Source organism: Thunnus albacares, chromosome 12 (assembly GCF_914725855.1).
Source record: "Thunnus albacares chromosome 12, fThuAlb1.1, whole genome shotgun sequence".
Lineage (NCBI taxonomy): Eukaryota > Metazoa > Chordata > Actinopteri > Scombriformes > Scombridae > Thunnus > Thunnus albacares.
This window is the reverse complement of record NC_058117.1, coordinates 1,468,871-1,487,806: the sequence shown is the minus strand read 5'-3', so window position 1 is coordinate 1,487,806 and position 18,936 is coordinate 1,468,871. Positions and strand designations below refer to the sequence as shown.

The following is an 18,936-nucleotide window of genomic DNA, read 5'->3' as shown; positions in this document are numbered from 1 at the left end:
GTTTCCATCACGTCAGAGGACATTACATTGACTTACATTCATTTCCTGGAGACTTATCCTAACCCTAACCATAACCACCACATGCCTAACCCTAACCCTTACCCTAACCTTAACACAACCCTAAACTAACCTAAACTTTAAACCAAGTCTTCACCCTAAAATTAATGATTTACATTAAGGGGACTTGCTTTTTGTCACCATAAGGGAGGCGAGTCCCCACAACATGACTGTGTAAACAGATTTACGTCCCCACAATATGAGGAATACCTGGACCACACACACACACACACACACACACACACACCCACACACACACACACACACACACAGGTGGGAAAGAGTTACATTCTGTTGCTCGATTAACCTTGACATAGAGGTGAGCTGTTATGTTTGGAAAGGGGGGAAGTAGTTATTCAGTAAAATTCCACAAATTAAATTTACAAGAAATTATCTCAAATACAGTATGTGTTTTATAAAATCACATATTATAATCATAGGTTTCTCTGTTCCTCATGTACATTGTGATTGTTGGCTATTCCTTCATGCTAATCATATTAATACATATGAAGCCAACCTATTTTATGAGTTACATTTTGGATTTATGAAATCTTAGATCTGCATAGTGATAAAGTGGCCATATCAGGAGGTGGGCAAATGTTTTGGACATGAGCATAAAATAAAATAGAATAAATATGTATGGATGTGTATGTATTTCATGTGTTTCCCCGGGCTGTTAACCACCCCAAACAGCAACATATAAAACTCTGATTTCATGGAACACACCTCCTGCAGACATGGTAGCTGTTTGATTGGTCGGAGCTCTTTGAGTTTGGAACTTGATTGGTTGACCAGGCCAATGCCTGACTGAACGTGGCTACACCACAGTTGGGCACGTAAAAATACTCAGTCTGCGTCAAGTCAGACGGAACTAGGCAGAGTAAGTCAAGAAGTCCGGTGACTTTTCCTTCAAGATTAAAGCATAAATGATCTTGTATAATAAAGTAGTGGAGTGTGAACATACCAGGAAAACCCCTTTTACTTACTGTGGATGGATTTCTATGTTAAGGCAGTTATCTTACTCCCGCTCGTGTCAGTGTGTTACTCAAACAGGCCAAATAGTTCGCCAATAACGCTTTTTGTTTGAAAATTACCACCGGAAGTCATACACTTGTATTGCCGTATGAATGAAACCTGTCAGTGTTGATGTTACTGATAAAACTTGTGAAATTTGAAGCATGTACATTAAAAGTAGCTCATGACAGCTCATCATTGTAGTTGTCACGCCGCTGTCATTTGAGTGTGAACGAGCCTCCGCCGCTGCCAGCTAAGTGTATTAGCTCTCCTCGCAGGTAAGACAAGCTGCCTGCTCGCCGATAAGCTATCCCATAGCCCCAATACACAGACCGCCAAACTCCACTGCAGTATATATGAATTTGATTTGACATTGCGTACTAGCAACGATTACACCAGCAGGAAAATGTAGAAATACATTTTGCGAATTGACTGAAGCCAGGCTACAATTCGGCTCGCGCTCATCACATCAAACAGCACGGTTCAGAATAAAGTTGGCTATTTCTGTTTCTTTTGGTTCACCTGTCCTTCTCACTTCCTCACCTTACTGTCTGGATAACACGTTCATTGTCAGTAGAATAATCAGAATGGAAAGTTTCACGCAGCAATTTAATAAGTGTTTGACAGTATTTTACAGCTTCTCATGTCATATTTAGTTAAAATAGATCAAATGAAAACGTATAGGTCTCCCACCTAGCTTTAATTGTGGTTCATCCTTCAGATGCAACATGCTAAAGCACCTCTTTACAGGACCGATTGGTTTTATACAGACAGTAGTATTTGATTACAATCTACCTAACCTCCTAGATAGCTATGCACTATCTTCATAGTGACTTCATCCGTTTACAAAAGGAATATTGTCCACTAGTTTTCACTGTTTATTCTTCATACTTTTTGTATTCTTGTGTGTTTATCAGCCTCTATGACATTTTTGGGTATGTTGGAGCTTAAAAACCCCATCAGTTGATTCAACATTACCAGACTTCATCATGTTTTACAAGACTTCAGAAACTCATTTGTCGTTAATTATGTTAATTGACTTATTGTATCTAATTAAAAACTGTAAAAGTCCGTGGAAAGTTACTTTTAATGTTGAATATTTACACTTAGCTGCCCTTTTTTTTTACAGTCCAGCAGTACTGTCCACACAGGAGTGTATCCTATCATTTTAGATAGCCTGTACACATCCTCACAAAGGTTGGGCTTGTTTTTTTCTCTGGGGTTATTGCACTCTTTCAAATATCTTACTCAATACCTTGTTACCTTATAATGGTTTATAACTTAATGGGCAAACTCCAGTTTTGATAACGACACAAAACCAGTTGTGGAGCACTAATGCACGTCATCCCACTCCATGTGTCTCCTTATGCTTCATGTCACTCTACCTGTTTGACTGCTCTGCAACAATACACTATGCTCTCTCTCTCTCTCTCTCTCTCTCTCTCTCTCTCTCTCTCTCTCTCCTCTCTCTCTCTCTCTCTCTCTCTCTCTCTCTCTCGTTAGGTTATCAATATGGCTTCATGGATTATTCAGATGGCTGTGATGGTGCTATCTGTCTTCATCAGCAGCTGCCAGGGAAAGAAGGACAAGGTGCTGTACTGTTCTGGTAAGTCACCAGAGCCCAGGCTGAGGTGTGGTGGAAACACAGGGAATACTGCAGGTTGTCAGAATATGTTTGCAACATGGTTCTAAGAGACACTCTACTCAACAACAACATTTCTTTAATATGATCAGGTTTCACACACACAGCTGCTGGGGAGTAACTAATGGACAGTCCTGCCTATTATAATTTAGCATAGATCAAGGAGGCAAATACAGGTTTGCTGTGAGGAAGTGTTGGAAAGTAAGGTTGGGGTGATGTGTGGGGTTTTTTTGTTTTTGTTTTTTTATTTATTGACTTTAAGATCTTTAAAGCAACAATGTACATGGCATGTTTTCAACCTGTGTATTCAGGACCTGTTATTTTACTCTTTGTTTCTGCAACCTTGGAACATAGTAGCATTGTAATAGAATTCAGCAGGTCCAGGAACACATGGTGAGAATGACCGTTCCTATTCAAATTTCATTTTATTATCATTTTATCAAGAAGGAAATTAAGTGGTTGGAGGTGCAGAACAATACATAGAAACATTACAACATTTCACAAAGTAAAACAACTGAGACCGTACATGAAAACAGCAATAAAAAAAAGTTTTACATCATCATATTAGTGTGCTGTGTCCTAAGATGTTCTCCCTCACAACTGCTAACTTCATTCCAACAATAAAATAAAAATAAATTTAAAAAAAACCCTCCTCCAACCCACTGACATGCAGACAAAAGTACCACAAATATACGACCATTTGTGACAAAGAAGAACGCTAGACAATAAAAAGATGATTGCACAGGTTGTAAACCTGCTCATTTTTTAGTATTCAAAACTGTAATATCTTATCATTGTATATGAAATCTGCATGTATGTGCAACAGTAAGCATTAACAAGCTCTAATGCAACAGTATAACTTTTGCTGTTCACCATCATTTTTTTCTTCTAATTAAGTAAATCTCTGTGTCATGGAACAGAGTGTTGCAGAGTTCATCAGACATGTGTGACACGTCTGATACTGTCAGTCAGTATAGTTATATAACAGGGACACTGTTATCGACTTACCCAGATTGAGGTTTTGAATAGCTTTTAACGCAGAGAGTGTAGTACAGTAGATTAACGACAGTGAGCTACATCTTGTCTTGCTGCCGTCACTGAGGTTTACCTGTATTTCCCAGCATGCAAGGCGATTGTGGATGAATTGAACTACTCAATCAGTCAGGTGGACCCAAAGAAAACCATCAACATCGGCAGCTTTAGACTCAACCCTGATGGAACCATGCAAGACAAAAAGGTACAGTACACTGATGTGTGGGTAAATATACACTCACCAACAGCTCTTTTTAATATTTAGTTGTTCAAATACATGTTGATCACTGTTTAGTTATGGGTTGATAGATAATTGAAGTCCTGCCCCACTGGTATGTCAACAGGACCACACTACAGGGGGCCACTAAGGACAAAACAAACATGGAGAAAACGCACTCCATATCCAGTAAAAGATGCACAAATCAAGAAGTGGTGCAAATATCAAAAGTCGTAATTCTCCACAGTCACTGGCTACTGCTTTTTTTATTAATCTTATTGTTTTAAAATATGCAACTCAACATTTCAAACCTTTCCATTCATTTTATGTGGATTATGTAATGTTATAGAGAGCTGAAGTGAAACTGGAACTTCTGGTTCTGTTTCAGAAGTAGGAAAAACTAAAAAAGAATCCCACTGACTTTTGTACTAACACTGGAATAACTAAAAGTCCAGCCTCTCAGTATGTCGTTTTGTTCACTCCATATCTTTCAACAAGGACAGTAGTTAAAAAAAAAAGATCTAATATTGTTGTTTTAGCATCCTTAAACTAATGCCATTCCCCATAAGCACTAGACCTTTGCAGATAGCAGAGATTACAGTTTAATAGTTGGAAAATTGACCCTAGAAGAGTGTTTGTAAATTGTAAATTAAAAATTTGGAAGAAGCTGAATTACGATGACATGAGTAAAGCTGTAGTTCTTTGTATGCTTAAAAATGAATTGTCCTTTAAATGTATTAAAATGACAATGTTTTTCAACTTTAAAAGTAAAGTGACGTAGTGGAAGCTGATTTTTTTCTAGAATATAGGAACACGCATCATTTTACCAGAAACACAAATGAAAGAAAAGCTGAATGAGAGATAACAGAGATAATCAGAGATAGCCAGATACTATACCTTCATCACACTGGATTATTATCACGCAGCCACTTGTTGCAGTAACAAAGTCATGATTATTCCAAGTTTAATGAATGCACACATTTTTTATTTAAAGAGTATATTTGTGCATTATTTGTCTAGAACTGCATGGTTCATTATAGAGTATCTGTTGGATAACCAAACTACATTTCAGAACATTATTTAAAGGGCCACTCTACCAATTTTACATATCAAAATCAATTAGTCATAACTGGTACTAATCATCCATCTTCTCTGAAGCTCTGAAGGAGCTTTATCAAGTCTGAGAAAATAACCCTGATGATGTCATCGGACCACAAAGGTCTGTGTTACAAACTTGATGTGTGGAGTTTGAAACTCTAGACTTATGCCTATAGAAAAAACTCTTTACATACTATACGTTGCACTATATTTACCCTCCTCCATATTATTAGTGTGTCCCCATTTATCCTCTGCACAGTGCCACAGTCATGGAGGGATTCATGAAAGATGCCAATGAGATGAACCAGTAGCCTCCTGGTTGAGACACATAGGATCCAGTGTTTCAGCAGCTTAACCCTTACTAGGGACTAAATTCAGTATAGCTCCACCTTTTTTTTTTTAACTCTGTCTTTCACAAGTCCCTCAACCTATTGGCATGCAGTACTAAAGCACTGCAGAATTCTTCTAAAGGAAAGAATGTTACTGCACTGTCATCTTTGCTTCATGTCACTGGGTTTCTGTCAAAAGTATGATTTGAGCACTCTGAATCACAGCTTTTGTCTCTGTTTTCTTTCATACATCGTGGTTTCTCATTGAAAATAAAATCACAACCACATACTGCCAGGCTAACTAAAATAAACAAACAATAGAGAAAAACCAAAAACGCCAATGTAACACAAGGTGGTGCCAGGGGAGAGGCAGCCTCCTGGCTACCAGAATGGGGCAGGTTTTCTATAACCTGGAGACAGAAGCAGCGGGCCGGGGCGGTCACACTTCACAGAGAGGCTGTGATCAGTGATGTGGAGGAGTCACTGCAGTCCTTTTCTCCTCAGAGTAGAATTGATTTCTAGTGTTGCTGTGTGTGTGTGTGTGTGTGTGTGTGAGAGAGAGAGAGAGAGTGATGCTGTGTGAACATGGTGAGACTATGGATCCAGGTTATTGTTCCTGGTCTAATGAGGTCACATCCCACTGGAGCCTGGACATCCTCTATTGCCCTGGGACCAGGCTATCATGAGGTGTCCAGCTCTGCTATTGATTTCCTGGGCTAATCCCTTTTTAGACTGTCATTGATAGCTGCACTGATTGGTGTGTGCAAGTAAGAAAAGAGGGCTGGGAGAAAGGGCTAAAAACAATATCTTTATTTTAAGCCTTTTGATGTTATTAAGTATGTCTCTATTCATGTAGTATCTGTAAAATTGTTGACAAGACACCTCAACTCACCTCCAGAATACTTTCCTCCTTAAATGAAAGGGTTATTGTATATGTGGTTACTTGGTGATCCATCCGACACAGTTTTGAAACATTGTTTTTGTCTCTTAATTATGAAGACACATATCCACACTTGGACAGATTTCATAAAATCCATTTGCATGTGAAAATTATTTCCAAGATCGAGACTTAAACAGCTGAATGAGAGGAAAAACTGCTAAATCTCTTCTTCCTCCTTTAGTCTGCAAACAACTAAACTGTTGATCACAGCCACTCACCTATACTGTGTTGTAATACAGACTGTATTAAGGCTTATTTTTATTTTTGTATTCAGACAACAGAACAAACAAAAAATACACAGAACTACTCTCTGTTAAAAAAGAAGAGTAACTCCTGCGTTCTTGACTGAGATGGTGATCAAATCTCTATTTTTTGATCACAAAGTTATTTGAAAAAAACATGAACATAAATAACAAAAATCCAATTTAATGACAACACCTTTGCTGTGTGATTGGCTGCATGTATATATTGACATTTAAAATGAGTTACCAAGAGGAGTTAGAGTGGATAGAAAGTAGTCCTCTTAACTTTGGCTTCAGATTTACCCACTCTGGAGGAAAAGATATGTTTCTTTTACCGGCGGGAGGAGCTCTAGAGCGGCTCGTCCACCAATCGGAAGATCGGCGGTTCGATTCCCGGTTCCTCCAGTCCACATGTCGATGTGTCCTTGGGCAAGATACTTAACCCCATATTGCTTCTGATGGCTGAACCATCAGTGTGTGAATGATTAGATTTCCTCTGATGGGCAGGTTGGGACCTTGCATGGTACCCCCTGTACCCACACAGCGTATGAATGTGTGTGAATGGGTGAATGTGATTTGTAGTGTAAAAAGCACTTTGAGTGGTTGGAAGACTAGAAAGGTGTTATACAAGTACAGTCCATTTATAGGCAGGTTACTGTGGACATCAGCATTAAAATGAGTGTTCACAGATACATATGGAAAGCCAAGAGACTTCTCTTTTATGATTACTTGCAGAGGTCAATATGGTAGTAAATACAATTATTTAGGTCATTATGTCACTTTGTGGTGAGTGAGTGGACTCCACCCTGCATACAGATGGTCTCTTTATCTCTGTGTGACAGAATGATATGACATATTTCAACAGCAGCCCTTATATTTTAAAGGGGTTAGAAGAGCTATTGTTAGGCCCCATGATGGATACTGCATTGATGTCACTCAGATGCTAAATGTAAGTGTCCTTCATGCTGCTATTAATGCTGCTATCTGTGTCATTATAGCTTCTCATTAAGCAGTTGTCTAAAGGTGGATTAATTTAGATATGAATGCTAATTACTCTTCTTGTGCCCCCCTGTGAGTCCTGCTTAGATTTCATTTAGTTTACCCTCAAGCTGTATGTGTGTGTGTGTGTGTGTGTGTGTGTGAGTGAGTGAGAGTGGGTTTGCAGTAAACTGATGCAGGCAGAGGATAGAGATGCTTGTGTGTGCAAGCTATGTTCATACTTATGTAATGATATCATGTTAAAAATTAAGTTTTGAAACTGCTTTATAGGTCAAATCCACGTCATATCATTTTTCCTTTGACCACACAAAGACATTTTGACATCACATCCACATATTTGCAGCAGCTGTAATGTATTCAATGTACAAAATGTTTCAAGCATTTCAACAGCATAACATTTTATTCTGGAATATTCATTTTACTCTGAGCCCCAACAACCATACAAGAAGAAGCAAAATATCACTTTTCAGGCATCTACAGATTCTTAAAGTATAAATATTTTAAATTCCATTTTATAAGTAAGTGAGTTAAATGTCCTCAGCACTACTCCAGTGATTTAGTATTTAGTGTTAATTAATGAGGGACAGTTTAAAAAACCCATTAAAAACTGAGGCAACAGAGACTGAGATATTCCCACTTTTAATCCCTAGTATGTGTCATGCTCCAAAAACACTGGATCCTACGTTTCCCATAATGCAACTCAATAGCATGTTTTCAAGGTTTGTTTTTATTGTCATTATACATTACAGGATTGCACACACACAGTAGACCCTGCCCCACTGACTACTGCTCACGTCTTCCAAACTCCTCACATCCACTTTGTAATTTAGACTTCCTGTTAGAAAATGTGAAGTTTCAAGCCCAAGCTGAAATAACCCTGATGACATCTGTCACAGAGTTCTACCTTGACCACCTCTAAAGGGAACACACAAGCATACTTTAAGGTATTAGTGATAGATAAATTAAGTGCAGATTAGTGCAAAAAAAAAAAAAAAAACCCCAAAAAACTTGTTGCGCCCTCTTCTTCAGCAATGGAGTGGATGTGGATAGAAACATGCTTTTAATTTGTATTTCCTCTTGTAGATTTCTTTAGACATGAACATAGAGGGACTCCTCAGGATGACTAAACTTTACTGCATGTGTACAATTAGTGGAGTGCTCAGGAGTTACTTGTGTGCAGTACTTCTACTGACCTGTGGGTAAAGACCTGTTCCAACAAGTGCCAGTATTTATTACAATGTAGAATCACTTTGCTGTTTGTCTGAAAGGTTAGTGTATAAATGCTTAAATTGGCTCCTGTTGCCTATATGCAGCCCCCTACTTTAATAAATACTATAATTCCTCATACTGGTGCACCCTGTCAACTTAAACCTTCCTCTGTAATTTTTCACATAATTTGAATTTCTTCATGTTGGTCAATAAAGTTTTACACACATAAAGTCTTAAATGGATTTGAAGAAGAGTAGTAGGTTTGTTATCATCCCAGTCAGCAGGCCAGGATAGCTGAGCTCCTCCTCTGCCCTTAGCTGACACTAACCTCCACCTGTTGCATTGTTCGGTCAATCAAATGTTACTGAGCCACAGAAGAAGCCAAACCTTGATCCCATGCCCTCCCCGGCTCCCTTCTTTTCAGCAGCTTTTGACCTAGTGTGAATCGGAGAGGGAGGGATGTCACAGCTTAGATGCCATCAGCGAGGAGGATTTGCAGGTTTTAAGTCTCTGCTCTTTGGCCTCCTCACAGTAGGACTTCCTGGGGGCATGGGGCTGCTCTGTGGCACAAAAGTTAAACCTGCCTGCCCCCAACAATGACACATTTAAGGCCTCCAAAGACATTGAACTTAGTTGGAGCAGTGAGCTGATCTCATAGTGACCGGTGGGAAGTCATGCATTGAGAATGAGAGGATGCACAATGGCATGCTGACACAGTGACACATAATATCATGGCCCACAAATGTGACTGAGTGAGGTGACATTTTACTGACTTTTTTTTTTTTTTTTCCTAATCCAGAAAGGTTTTCCTTAGAACAATTCAACATTCTGAGAAATACACATATTTGCTTTCTTTCTGACAGTGAGGTGAGAAATGAATATCAATTTCATGTCTGTTAAGTATTGTCTATAGTCAGGATGTAGTTAGCCTAGCTTAGCATTATGGCTGAAAGCAGGTGAAAAGTGCTAGCCTGGCTCCATCCAAAGTTTAAAAATACACCCACCAACACTAACAACTCTAAAGCTCACTAATTAACATCTTGTATGTTCAATCTTTACACAGACAGAAATGTAAAGCTGACTATTGTTTCTCAGTTGGCAGAATACCTGCATACGTTTAGCTCTGCTGCTAAGGAATCTCTTATCAAACCTTTTATCTCTCTTCACTCTTTTTGTGTAGGGAAAGGGTAATGAAGAACATACTGTAGGGAGCAGACTTCTTATTTTTAGCCAAATGTTGCTGTTGCTGGTTAAAACAAGAAAGGGCATGGCAGGTTTAATCAGCTGTGGCTAATTAACATAAATTCTATAATGACTAAAACAAAAAGTTTGTCTGTTCACTGGTTAATGTGTTCTGATGTCTGCATTCAGCTGTATTACCAAACCTGGAAATCTTACTGTTGTTCAATCCCTCACTGGCTTCCCACCAGTATGTAACTCCCTCCTAAAACTACCATTATTTTATTACTTTGGACAAGGCCAGGCAAGCAGTTTTCCTCTGCTTTCTGTCTTTATGCTAGGCTAGGCTAACCATATCCTGCCTTTGAGTTGATATCAGTCTTCTCATCTGACTGATCGGGGGGGGAAAGCAACTAAACATATTTCCCAAAGTGTTTCTCTGTTGCTTTTAAGTACTGTGCCAGGCCTCACCTGTTCCCCATCCTCTTCCAAATTGCAAACATTAATCAGCTCTAGGCTATAATTTAATGGTTTTCTAAGGGTGAATATCATTTACAGTCAGAATTGCCAGCTAATTACAATCCCTCCAATATTTCTCTCTTGTCATCATGAAGTGATATTATATAATCAAACCTTTTTGCACGAGCATCCTCATTCACTAATCCATGCTTTAAATGGTATAATGGTCAAAATGACATTTCAGCTTCTCCTTCCACTCTGCTGTTTTGATGTCAATATTATGATTATTATTATTAATTTATGGGTCTTTATTGGCCCATATCAGCAGGACAATGAAATTGAAAGGCCCCTGTCCACAGCAGTGCAATAATGGCTCCCTGTCCAATGGGAATTGAATGGAGGATAGCATCCCTGAGAAGCCTATTCTCTGGCCCAACCAGTCGCACCCCCCCCCAATACCACCGCCCCCCCCCCCCCCCCACCCCATTCTTCAAACAACGCTGTGACTGACAGCTCCCTTTCACACGGCTCCGACTGGCAAGGAAGGGGTTTAATTCCAAACCATTTTGTAGCATGGCATGATAATGACTGAGACGCAAGCCCACGGGCTGCAGTGAACCGACGTGGTTTCATTGTCGGGCAGGGAGAGAGGAGCTTTTTAACGGTGTTCGGATGGAACTGAGGATTTAGTTTTGAGTTGAAATATCAACTATTCGTCAATTTCATCCAATTCATATATGATGAGAAAACACAACTTTGAGTACTGTGATGTTCCACAGTTATGATTTTATAATAGTCATATAATTTCAGACAATAATAATATGTATATTAAGCAAAAGGAAGACATATTTTCCTACATTTATCTGACAGCTATAGTACTAGTTGTAAAATATGATGAAGTGGTTTAAAAATAATGCACTGTCACAGATTTTTAAAAATGCCCAACACAATATAAATGAGTTAAATGTGACTTACATGCTAATGCATCAATAATAATCATATAATATACAATGATAAATGACACTGCCACTGAAAGGGGTCATTTTTCCATTTCAGTATACATTTTATTTTTGATGCTTGATATATATATATATATATATATAGTACATTTTACTGATAGTACTTCTATATTTCTACTTCTGTCAAATTTTGAATGGAGGACTTTAATTTGTAATACAGTATTTTTTTTAAAGACATTACTAAAAGACATGGGAGACTCAGTCAACAATGAAAAGAAAACCTGTCACATTCACAAGAGGTTCTCAGTCATGATTGTTATCTAAACAAGCACTTAGTCAATTTTTAAGTCCAAAAAAAGGTCCCGTGAGGATATTGCAAATTTAAAAGCTTTTACAAATTTAAAGCTTTTATCCCAACCAAAGCTACCTTAAAGATACTATGTTATGTAGTCTTTCAAATCTGGCAGCTTGACCTTTTTTCCAGTGCCTTAGAGCTCTGTCCCCTAATAAACATAATCAGGATTCAAAGGGGCTGCTGAACAAAGCATCTACCCTGGACTTCCAGAACATGACAGAATATTATTATTAACCAAATAGCATCTATACATTTGAGAAAACCACTTTTGGGTAGAATATCACGATATGAAATATGACCTCATTGAATTTGGAAGTTCATTCATTACCTTAGAAATAGTGGTTTGATAATAATATGAATTTAGAAAATACTTCAAACTTATTGTTGGCCACTAACTAAAGATAAATGAGCAAACTCCAGCTGACTGTAAGATGTGATTGAAAGCTCCAGTAAAAGCTAGTAAGTAGGCATTGAGTTAAAACTATTTTGTCAAACTAATTATTAATGTTTGTAGAAGATCATTCAGGTGACAGAAAATGAATCGCCAACAATCTTAACAATTCTAGTTAATGAAAGGAAACTCATCTGTCTTTGAGTTTTGGACTGTTGGTCAAACAACAGACAAAACAAGATATTTAAATATATCAACTTGGGCATTTGCACAATTTTCTGTATTTTTTTGCAACCAAATATTTTAGTTAATGAATTGCACCTCAGTGGATAATGAGAGTAATTGTTAGTTGCAGCTCAAAATGTCTGTCCTATAATTATACTAGACTAAACATAATCACTCATTTCACTCATTCAGCGGATGATATGCCACCGCTGGTGTCAGAGTCATCACAACCAGATTATGATTGATAGGTGAACCTCATCGTCATTGGCCGGCTTGACCTACATCCCTCCGTGCTCGGCCTTCAACCTTTGGCCCCTTGCTGTAACACATTCTGTTGACCGGCCAACTTCCTTCCTTCCTTCTCAGCACAACAATGTCGTCAAGCTCAAGGGATCTTCTCCTGAATGAATCAGAAGTGAAAGAGGTGGGGTCGACCTTAAAGACAGAGGGATTAGTGATTGGTTAGATTTATTTTTTTTTACTATGAAGAAGCTATTTGTTGAGCAGAGTCAGAGGCAGAAAAATGGAGAACGTGAAGGAAGGATTTGCTGGACAACAGATGGCGCAGAGGCCCTTTGTCACTTTGTGACATCTAAAAATGCATGTGTGTGTGTGTGTGTGTGTGTGTGTGTATAATGTAATCAGTAGGCCTGGCCCGGAAGGGAACACAGCCAATTCTGAAAAGAGACAAAAGGGGTCAGGGAATATATCTACAATGTTACAAAATCCAGTTCATCTGCAAGATGCCCTCCAACCCTCCCCTCTTCCTCTCTGTGCTGTACACCCCCAACCCTCCCCCCTACCCTCACCCCACCACCTTTTGACCACAGAGGACAAGGAAGATTTCCTCCTTTGATCATTGGTGGATGGAGGGAGGGTGGGGGGGGGGGGGGATGAATGGGCCAAAAAAGCAGCAGAGGAAGAAGTGTGGGGGCTGAGAAGCTGTTTACCCTGCACTTGGCTTCTGTTGAGGCCTCCTGCTTCTCCCATCTCCTCCTCCTCTGACCACCACCCTCCTCCAGGAAACCAAACCCTCAATTTTTGTTTTTTACCAGCCCAGTCAGAGGTGTAAAGAGCCCTCCCCCCCCCTCCTTTCGCCCTTTTCACCGCCCCCATCCTCGCCCCTTCACCCCCTCCCCGGGTGTCACCCCTGTCACCCGCTCTCCTTCCGGGAGCGGTGGGAGCAGCGCGCTGCACCTGTCTTGACCCGTCTAGACATGGCTGCTTCACTGTTTGGTCCTCAAAAGGGGGGACAGGAAGAGGATGGTGGAGTTTGGACGGAGAGGTGGGGAGGGTATTCACACAGGTTAAAAGTCAGAGTTGGAGGGTGAGGTTTGTTAGTGAGGATGGAGAAAACAAAGCGGAAACAAGAGGTCACCCTGTTGACCCACATAGAGCCCTGTGGTGTAACACAGCTGACACCAGGGCAACCCACACTCTGAGGAGGGCTTTTAATATTAGACCGATTTTTAAAGAGACTTTTTTCCCTCCTCATTAGCTATCTGTTTCTGTTATGTTTCTCTTCTTTTTAATATTTTTTACAACCTATTTTTCCTTTTTAGACGTACCCAACTTTCATTTGTCTGTTTTTGTTTTATAGTATAGGAAACATTGTGAAAATAAGGAGAATGACATATGACAAAGGAACCAGGCCAGACTGAAGCCCAGGACATCGGTACACTCACGCCACCAAACAAGTTCGACGTCTGGTTTCCATCTTTTTTATCTCTTCTCTCTCTGGGTTGTGTGGCCAGGTACCGCTGGCTCGCTCAGAGACTCACCTCAGCGAGCTCCTGGATGGCGTGTGCGGCAGCATGAGCGACTACGCCCTCCACGTGGACCCCGACACCCAGCAGAAACAGTACATGAGGTTTGCTCCCAGAAGCAGCGGGGCCACCGGGGACTTCCCTGACTTTAAAAACTTCCAGTTTGATGGACCTGACGCTTCCAACGCCTTGAAATTCGCAGTGAGTGCAAAAGTGTATTATCCATAATTACACTGTAGAAGATTCTGTATTTGTGATAGAGCTGTAACATGAAAGCATAGATTCATTTAGGGGCATGAGTTGCACCAGATTAATCCACAACTGAGTACTGTATGTCTGTGCTATGTTCTTAGTTAATACTAAAATCTTAGATCTACTAAACCTTAAACCTTTGCTAGAAAGGAACAGAAACGTGTAAATCAGTTGCTAGGAAACATCTGTAGCCAGTCCAATGGTAATGCAATCAACTCTGCAACCAGGAAGTAGTGATAGTAGTAGCATTACAAGCTGTAACACAACTTCCAAACTTAACAGTTGTTGGGAGCCAAACACTGTATTAAAGCCGACTATCTTTTTTAAATGTTGCTATGACTTTATTTAATTAACTGTATATCAGATTACATGGAGACATACTATATATATGTGTTTCACTATTAATAGTATTCATGCAGTTTAGAGTGAGTGGAAAATATCTCATTATACAACCTAAACAATCTCGTTTCATTGGTTCATCATTATCAGCACAGCATTTTGTAATTTGAGGTAATTTTGTGAAATGTGTCATTTAAAATAAGACTAATATACATCATTATCAAACAGCATTTTGATTGTCAGATCGCATGTGTTGTGCATTTTCTATATTACCTTAGCCATTAGCCAGAATTTAAGAAATACTGAGGTCATGAATTCACGTCCTTCCAATAAGCACCAATACCCAGGTGTTTATTAATTCTATTTTGTTGGCCTCAGAGTACTCAAATGTATGTATATTGAGGCTAAACATGCTGGCATCAGCCTGTAAAATACCTGCCATTAGGAGGTTTTTAATTGTAGAATGAAAAGTTTGTGAAACCTCTAAATGCCCCGACAAAAATAACGCGGACATGACCTCATTGTCCTCAGTGTAAGCTACAGCTCTGCCTCTGCTGCTCTTCAGTCCTAACTGCTCCATATATTAGCAATAGCTAGTTTTGACAGCTTCAGTCAACAGGTAGAAGTGTCAAAATATTTAACAGCAACTCATATCTTTGCGTAAGTTTGTGTGCTGCGATCTGTTTTATGAATCACTGATTCATAAAAACACTAATGCTGGTGTTACTTTGCCAGATTATTACCATGTTGTGTCATGTGACTAAATCATTTGCATTGTTTTTTATGAATGGGGGAAAAAAAATCGATATAACATTCCTGGATTGTGTTCAGATAATAAAAAAATGGAATATTGTCACATTCAGATTTCTACATACTTCAATGCACTTTCATACAAACATTGCGGATGATTTGAACACCAGAGTATCAGAGTCTACTGCTGTCTCCTATTAATTCTGGACTCACTACATTTGATGTGACATCCATTCTAGATAATAACATATAGATAATAGATACTCATCTGACTTATTGCTAACAATGTATAGAGTTGTACAATTCGGCGATTATCTCTTCAGAACAGATTTCATTGAGATACTTTTACAAAGTAAAAGTGAATTAGAACAGAATCCCAGTTGTTTTGTTGCTTTAGCATGTTTTCGTGTTACAAAATCACTCCTTATACATATACTTATACATATACTTATACATATACTTATACATATACTTATACATATACTTATACATATACTTATACATATGCTTATACATATGCTTATACATATGCTTATTGCTCCTTATCACACAACAGAGTTTCAATGTGCAAAACTTTTCACACAAAATGATGCATAGAAACTCTCCATTCATACAAGGTAAAATAATGACTGTGTGTCGCTTTACTTTATCTGTTCCATGTCCACAACGTTTGTTTTTATTAAAGCAGCTTGGTACATTACAACCTTTTGACAGTAAATAAAGGAAGTCAGTGTATCACAATAGTGATGAGGTAATTAGCAGTTATGTTGCAATGCTAATAATGATGGTAAAATCAAGTTACATTCTGTCAGTGAGCTGTATGTATGTATGGTAATAATCATCTGAACTTGTGCTAATATGAGTCGACTGTATATTGAGCTCTGAACGTGATTTGGTGTTTTGTATCTAAAAAAAGGTCAAAATCGTGACTTTGTCTGTTTGAATTAAGAATTGTGCACACTGAAGCTGATGTGTAAATTGAGGCAAAGCACGTGTGTGTGTGTGTGTGTGTGTATATATATATATATATATATATACATATATATACTATATTCAGGGTTAGTGGGGTGCTTCAGCTCCATGCCTAGATCAGGAAAACATTTCAAAACCCATGCAAGTTTCAAATAATTATTAACGGTCTGCATTCAATAAATTGAACCTTTTACGCTGAAAATTCACATCACAGGCATTTAGGCTTTTACACGTTGCTCGTGAGATCAGTGCTTTCTTAACAAGTCCTTCTTGAGAAAATATTTCCAAAATTCTCCCCATGACTACTGGCTAAAACACATTCAATGCAAATAGAATGAGAGTCACAGGTTAAAGGTAATATTATCCAACCCGCTGTGGTGTAACAGCAGTGAGCAGAGTTGTCAAAATGGCTGAATAGTTTGGCAAACAGTGGGAGGAAAAAAAAAAATGGCCACCGCCCTGAAAACAGCGCACCCACCATTGTGCGAAAAAGACGTGATGAACACAGTGTGTGTTGTTGTGTACGCATGGCCGAGCTCGCCTCAGCTCGGTTTCCTCCAGGCCCGAGTTTTTCTTCTCCATTTGTGTTTTTTTTTTTCTCTCAGTGTGAATCCATCGTGGAGGAGCTGGAGGATGATATCATCTCTCTGTTCAGCCAGGACACAGAGCATGTGCACCAAGAGTTATGCAACAGAGTCTCAGGTACCACAGCTTCTCTTCACACACATATCTCTAACCACAGATATGATGCAGCCGTTTCTTTCAGATTCTCTCTACAGCCATTTTCACCCCTCCCCTCAACACAGGATATCTATATCAGCCTGAACTTCCACTAGTAGAGGCATTTAGATTAGATTCACTGAATACATGGATCCAAGCATGTTCAGTAATATTGTAAAACACTAATGAGCTCATGCTGTGTTGTAAAAGGAATAAGTTCATTCATTTCTATTTCCTACAGTGTGTAATCATTAGAGGTGGTTTTGGATGTTGGCTTTGACTTCTAGAGCCTTATGTAATAACATTTAGTGAGAATCCCTGACAGTGCATCAGTACAATAAACCACTGTCTTTATAAAGTTATTTCAATGGTAAATGTAATCTTATTGAGGTATTATTAGTATACAAACTGAAGAAGTGCTCTAGAATAAATGTTTCCAATGTTTAAACGCCTCAATTTCACAAATGATCACGATGAACTCCCTAAAACCAAACGGCAAACTAAATTCTTCTTATCTGTGTAATGAATCAACATTGTGTCCACTATAAAACACAGTATCCTTCTAACATTGTGCCAAAAAGTGTCATCTGAATTAAAAGCTCTATTTTTCATTTATCTACCTATTTATTAACATAGACAACTTATAAACCTCAACACTTTTACTCATATTGTTTTTTTTCTTTCTGCTTTTTATTTCAGACTACTGTAAAGACGCCACTCACACAAACGAGGAGTTATAGTGTCGTTTGATATTTTCAGTGTAAAAAGGTGGGACCAGCGTTGTTGTTGTTGTTATGAGTAGACAAACGAGGCCTTTTAAAAAAAAAAAAAAAATCTGTTTTTGACAAATAATTGCAAATCTTTTTAAATAAATAAATGATAAATATTGAGAAAAGACATTTTGCACATTTTGTTTCTTGTGGATTCAGCTGCTGGCTCTTAGTAGTGAATATTTCTCTATTGTCTGACTGAACAGAATCAAACCTACAAACTGTCATCATGAATATAACAGCAGTGATTGTTTGCACACTACTTTTATTTGGTGTGAAAGTACATTTTTGAGTTGAGGGAAACATTTGCTGCTTCCAGTTTTTCTCAGTTTGATATCATGTAAACTAAACAGCTTTGTGTTTTGGACTGTTGATAGAACACAACAAGACATTCTGGGAAATGAAGACGAACATTTTATTGACTACACGATTAATTAACTGAAAAAATAACCAATAGATAATTCAATTAATTATTAGTTGCAGACCTAATTTTACGACATAATGATACAACTTTGTTTTTGCGTTGTTGCAGTTTTTAGGAATATAATGATAGAGCTATTAGCGAGCTAAAGTGTGATTTTTTGAACTTGCAAGATTTTTTTTGCCACTTTGTAAATACGATCAAATACCTGCAGGTGAAAATATAGAACAAACAAAAAAAATGACCTGAGCACATGTGTTTGTCTTCAGTGCTGTGCTTGTGCAGCAGAATGTCTTCTCATACAAACTAAGCAGGTGTAGAAGAATCCATTGTCTGATTGGACCGGATACGGTAGCAGCTGCTTGATGATTGGCCAGAACGCTCTGTATTGATATGCTAAAGGATTTGCACGTCATCAGGACGCTTTAGTCGCAGACACTTCTCTCCTCTCTTGCTCAGTGCTGAGTTTTGTGCAAAAAAAAAAAAAAAAAACTGAACAGAAATGGAAAAAGTTCATCCACTTGGCTGATTTTGAAAAGATTAAGTCAAAACTGATGGAAGAAAACAAACTATTATCTTTAAAAACTCCATCACAATCA

At 38.6% G+C, this 18,936-nt stretch overlaps 1 protein-coding gene across 2 annotated transcripts; it reads left to right on the top strand.

The window, feature by feature from the left end:
• Nucleotides 1-1,164: 1,164 nt before the first annotated feature.
• Nucleotides 1,165-17,907, top strand: cnpy1 (canopy FGF signaling regulator 1). 2 transcript variants are annotated; one of them, XM_044366923.1, is made up of 7 exons: nucleotides 1,165-1,349; nucleotides 2,201-2,268; nucleotides 2,575-2,677; nucleotides 3,835-3,950; nucleotides 14,102-14,314; nucleotides 17,032-17,128; nucleotides 17,846-17,907. In XM_044366923.1, exons 3-7 carry the CDS (start codon nucleotides 2,584-2,586, stop codon nucleotides 17,884-17,886), a joined length of 561 nt encoding a protein of 186 aa, XP_044222858.1. In that variant the 5' UTR covers nucleotides 1,165-1,349; nucleotides 2,201-2,268; nucleotides 2,575-2,583; the 3' UTR covers nucleotides 17,887-17,907. The 2 variants fall into 2 exon arrangements, with proteins under 2 accessions (XP_044222858.1, XP_044222857.1); XM_044366922.1 differs by lacking the exon at nucleotides 2,201-2,268.
• Nucleotides 17,908-18,936: the final 1,029 nt, after the last annotated feature.

Coding starts and splice junctions, on each gene's coding strand:
- cnpy1 (XM_044366922.1), top strand. CDS start 2,584: ATGGCTTCATGGATTATTCAGATGGCTGTGATGGTGCTATCTGTCTTC. Junction 14,315..17,031: donor CCAACGCCTTGAAATTCGCA/GTGAGTGCAAAA, acceptor TTTTTCTCTCAG/TGTGAATCCATCGTGGAGGA. Junction 17,129..17,845: donor GTTATGCAACAGAGTCTCAG/GTACCACAGCTT, acceptor TTTTTATTTCAG/ACTACTGTAAAGACGCCACT.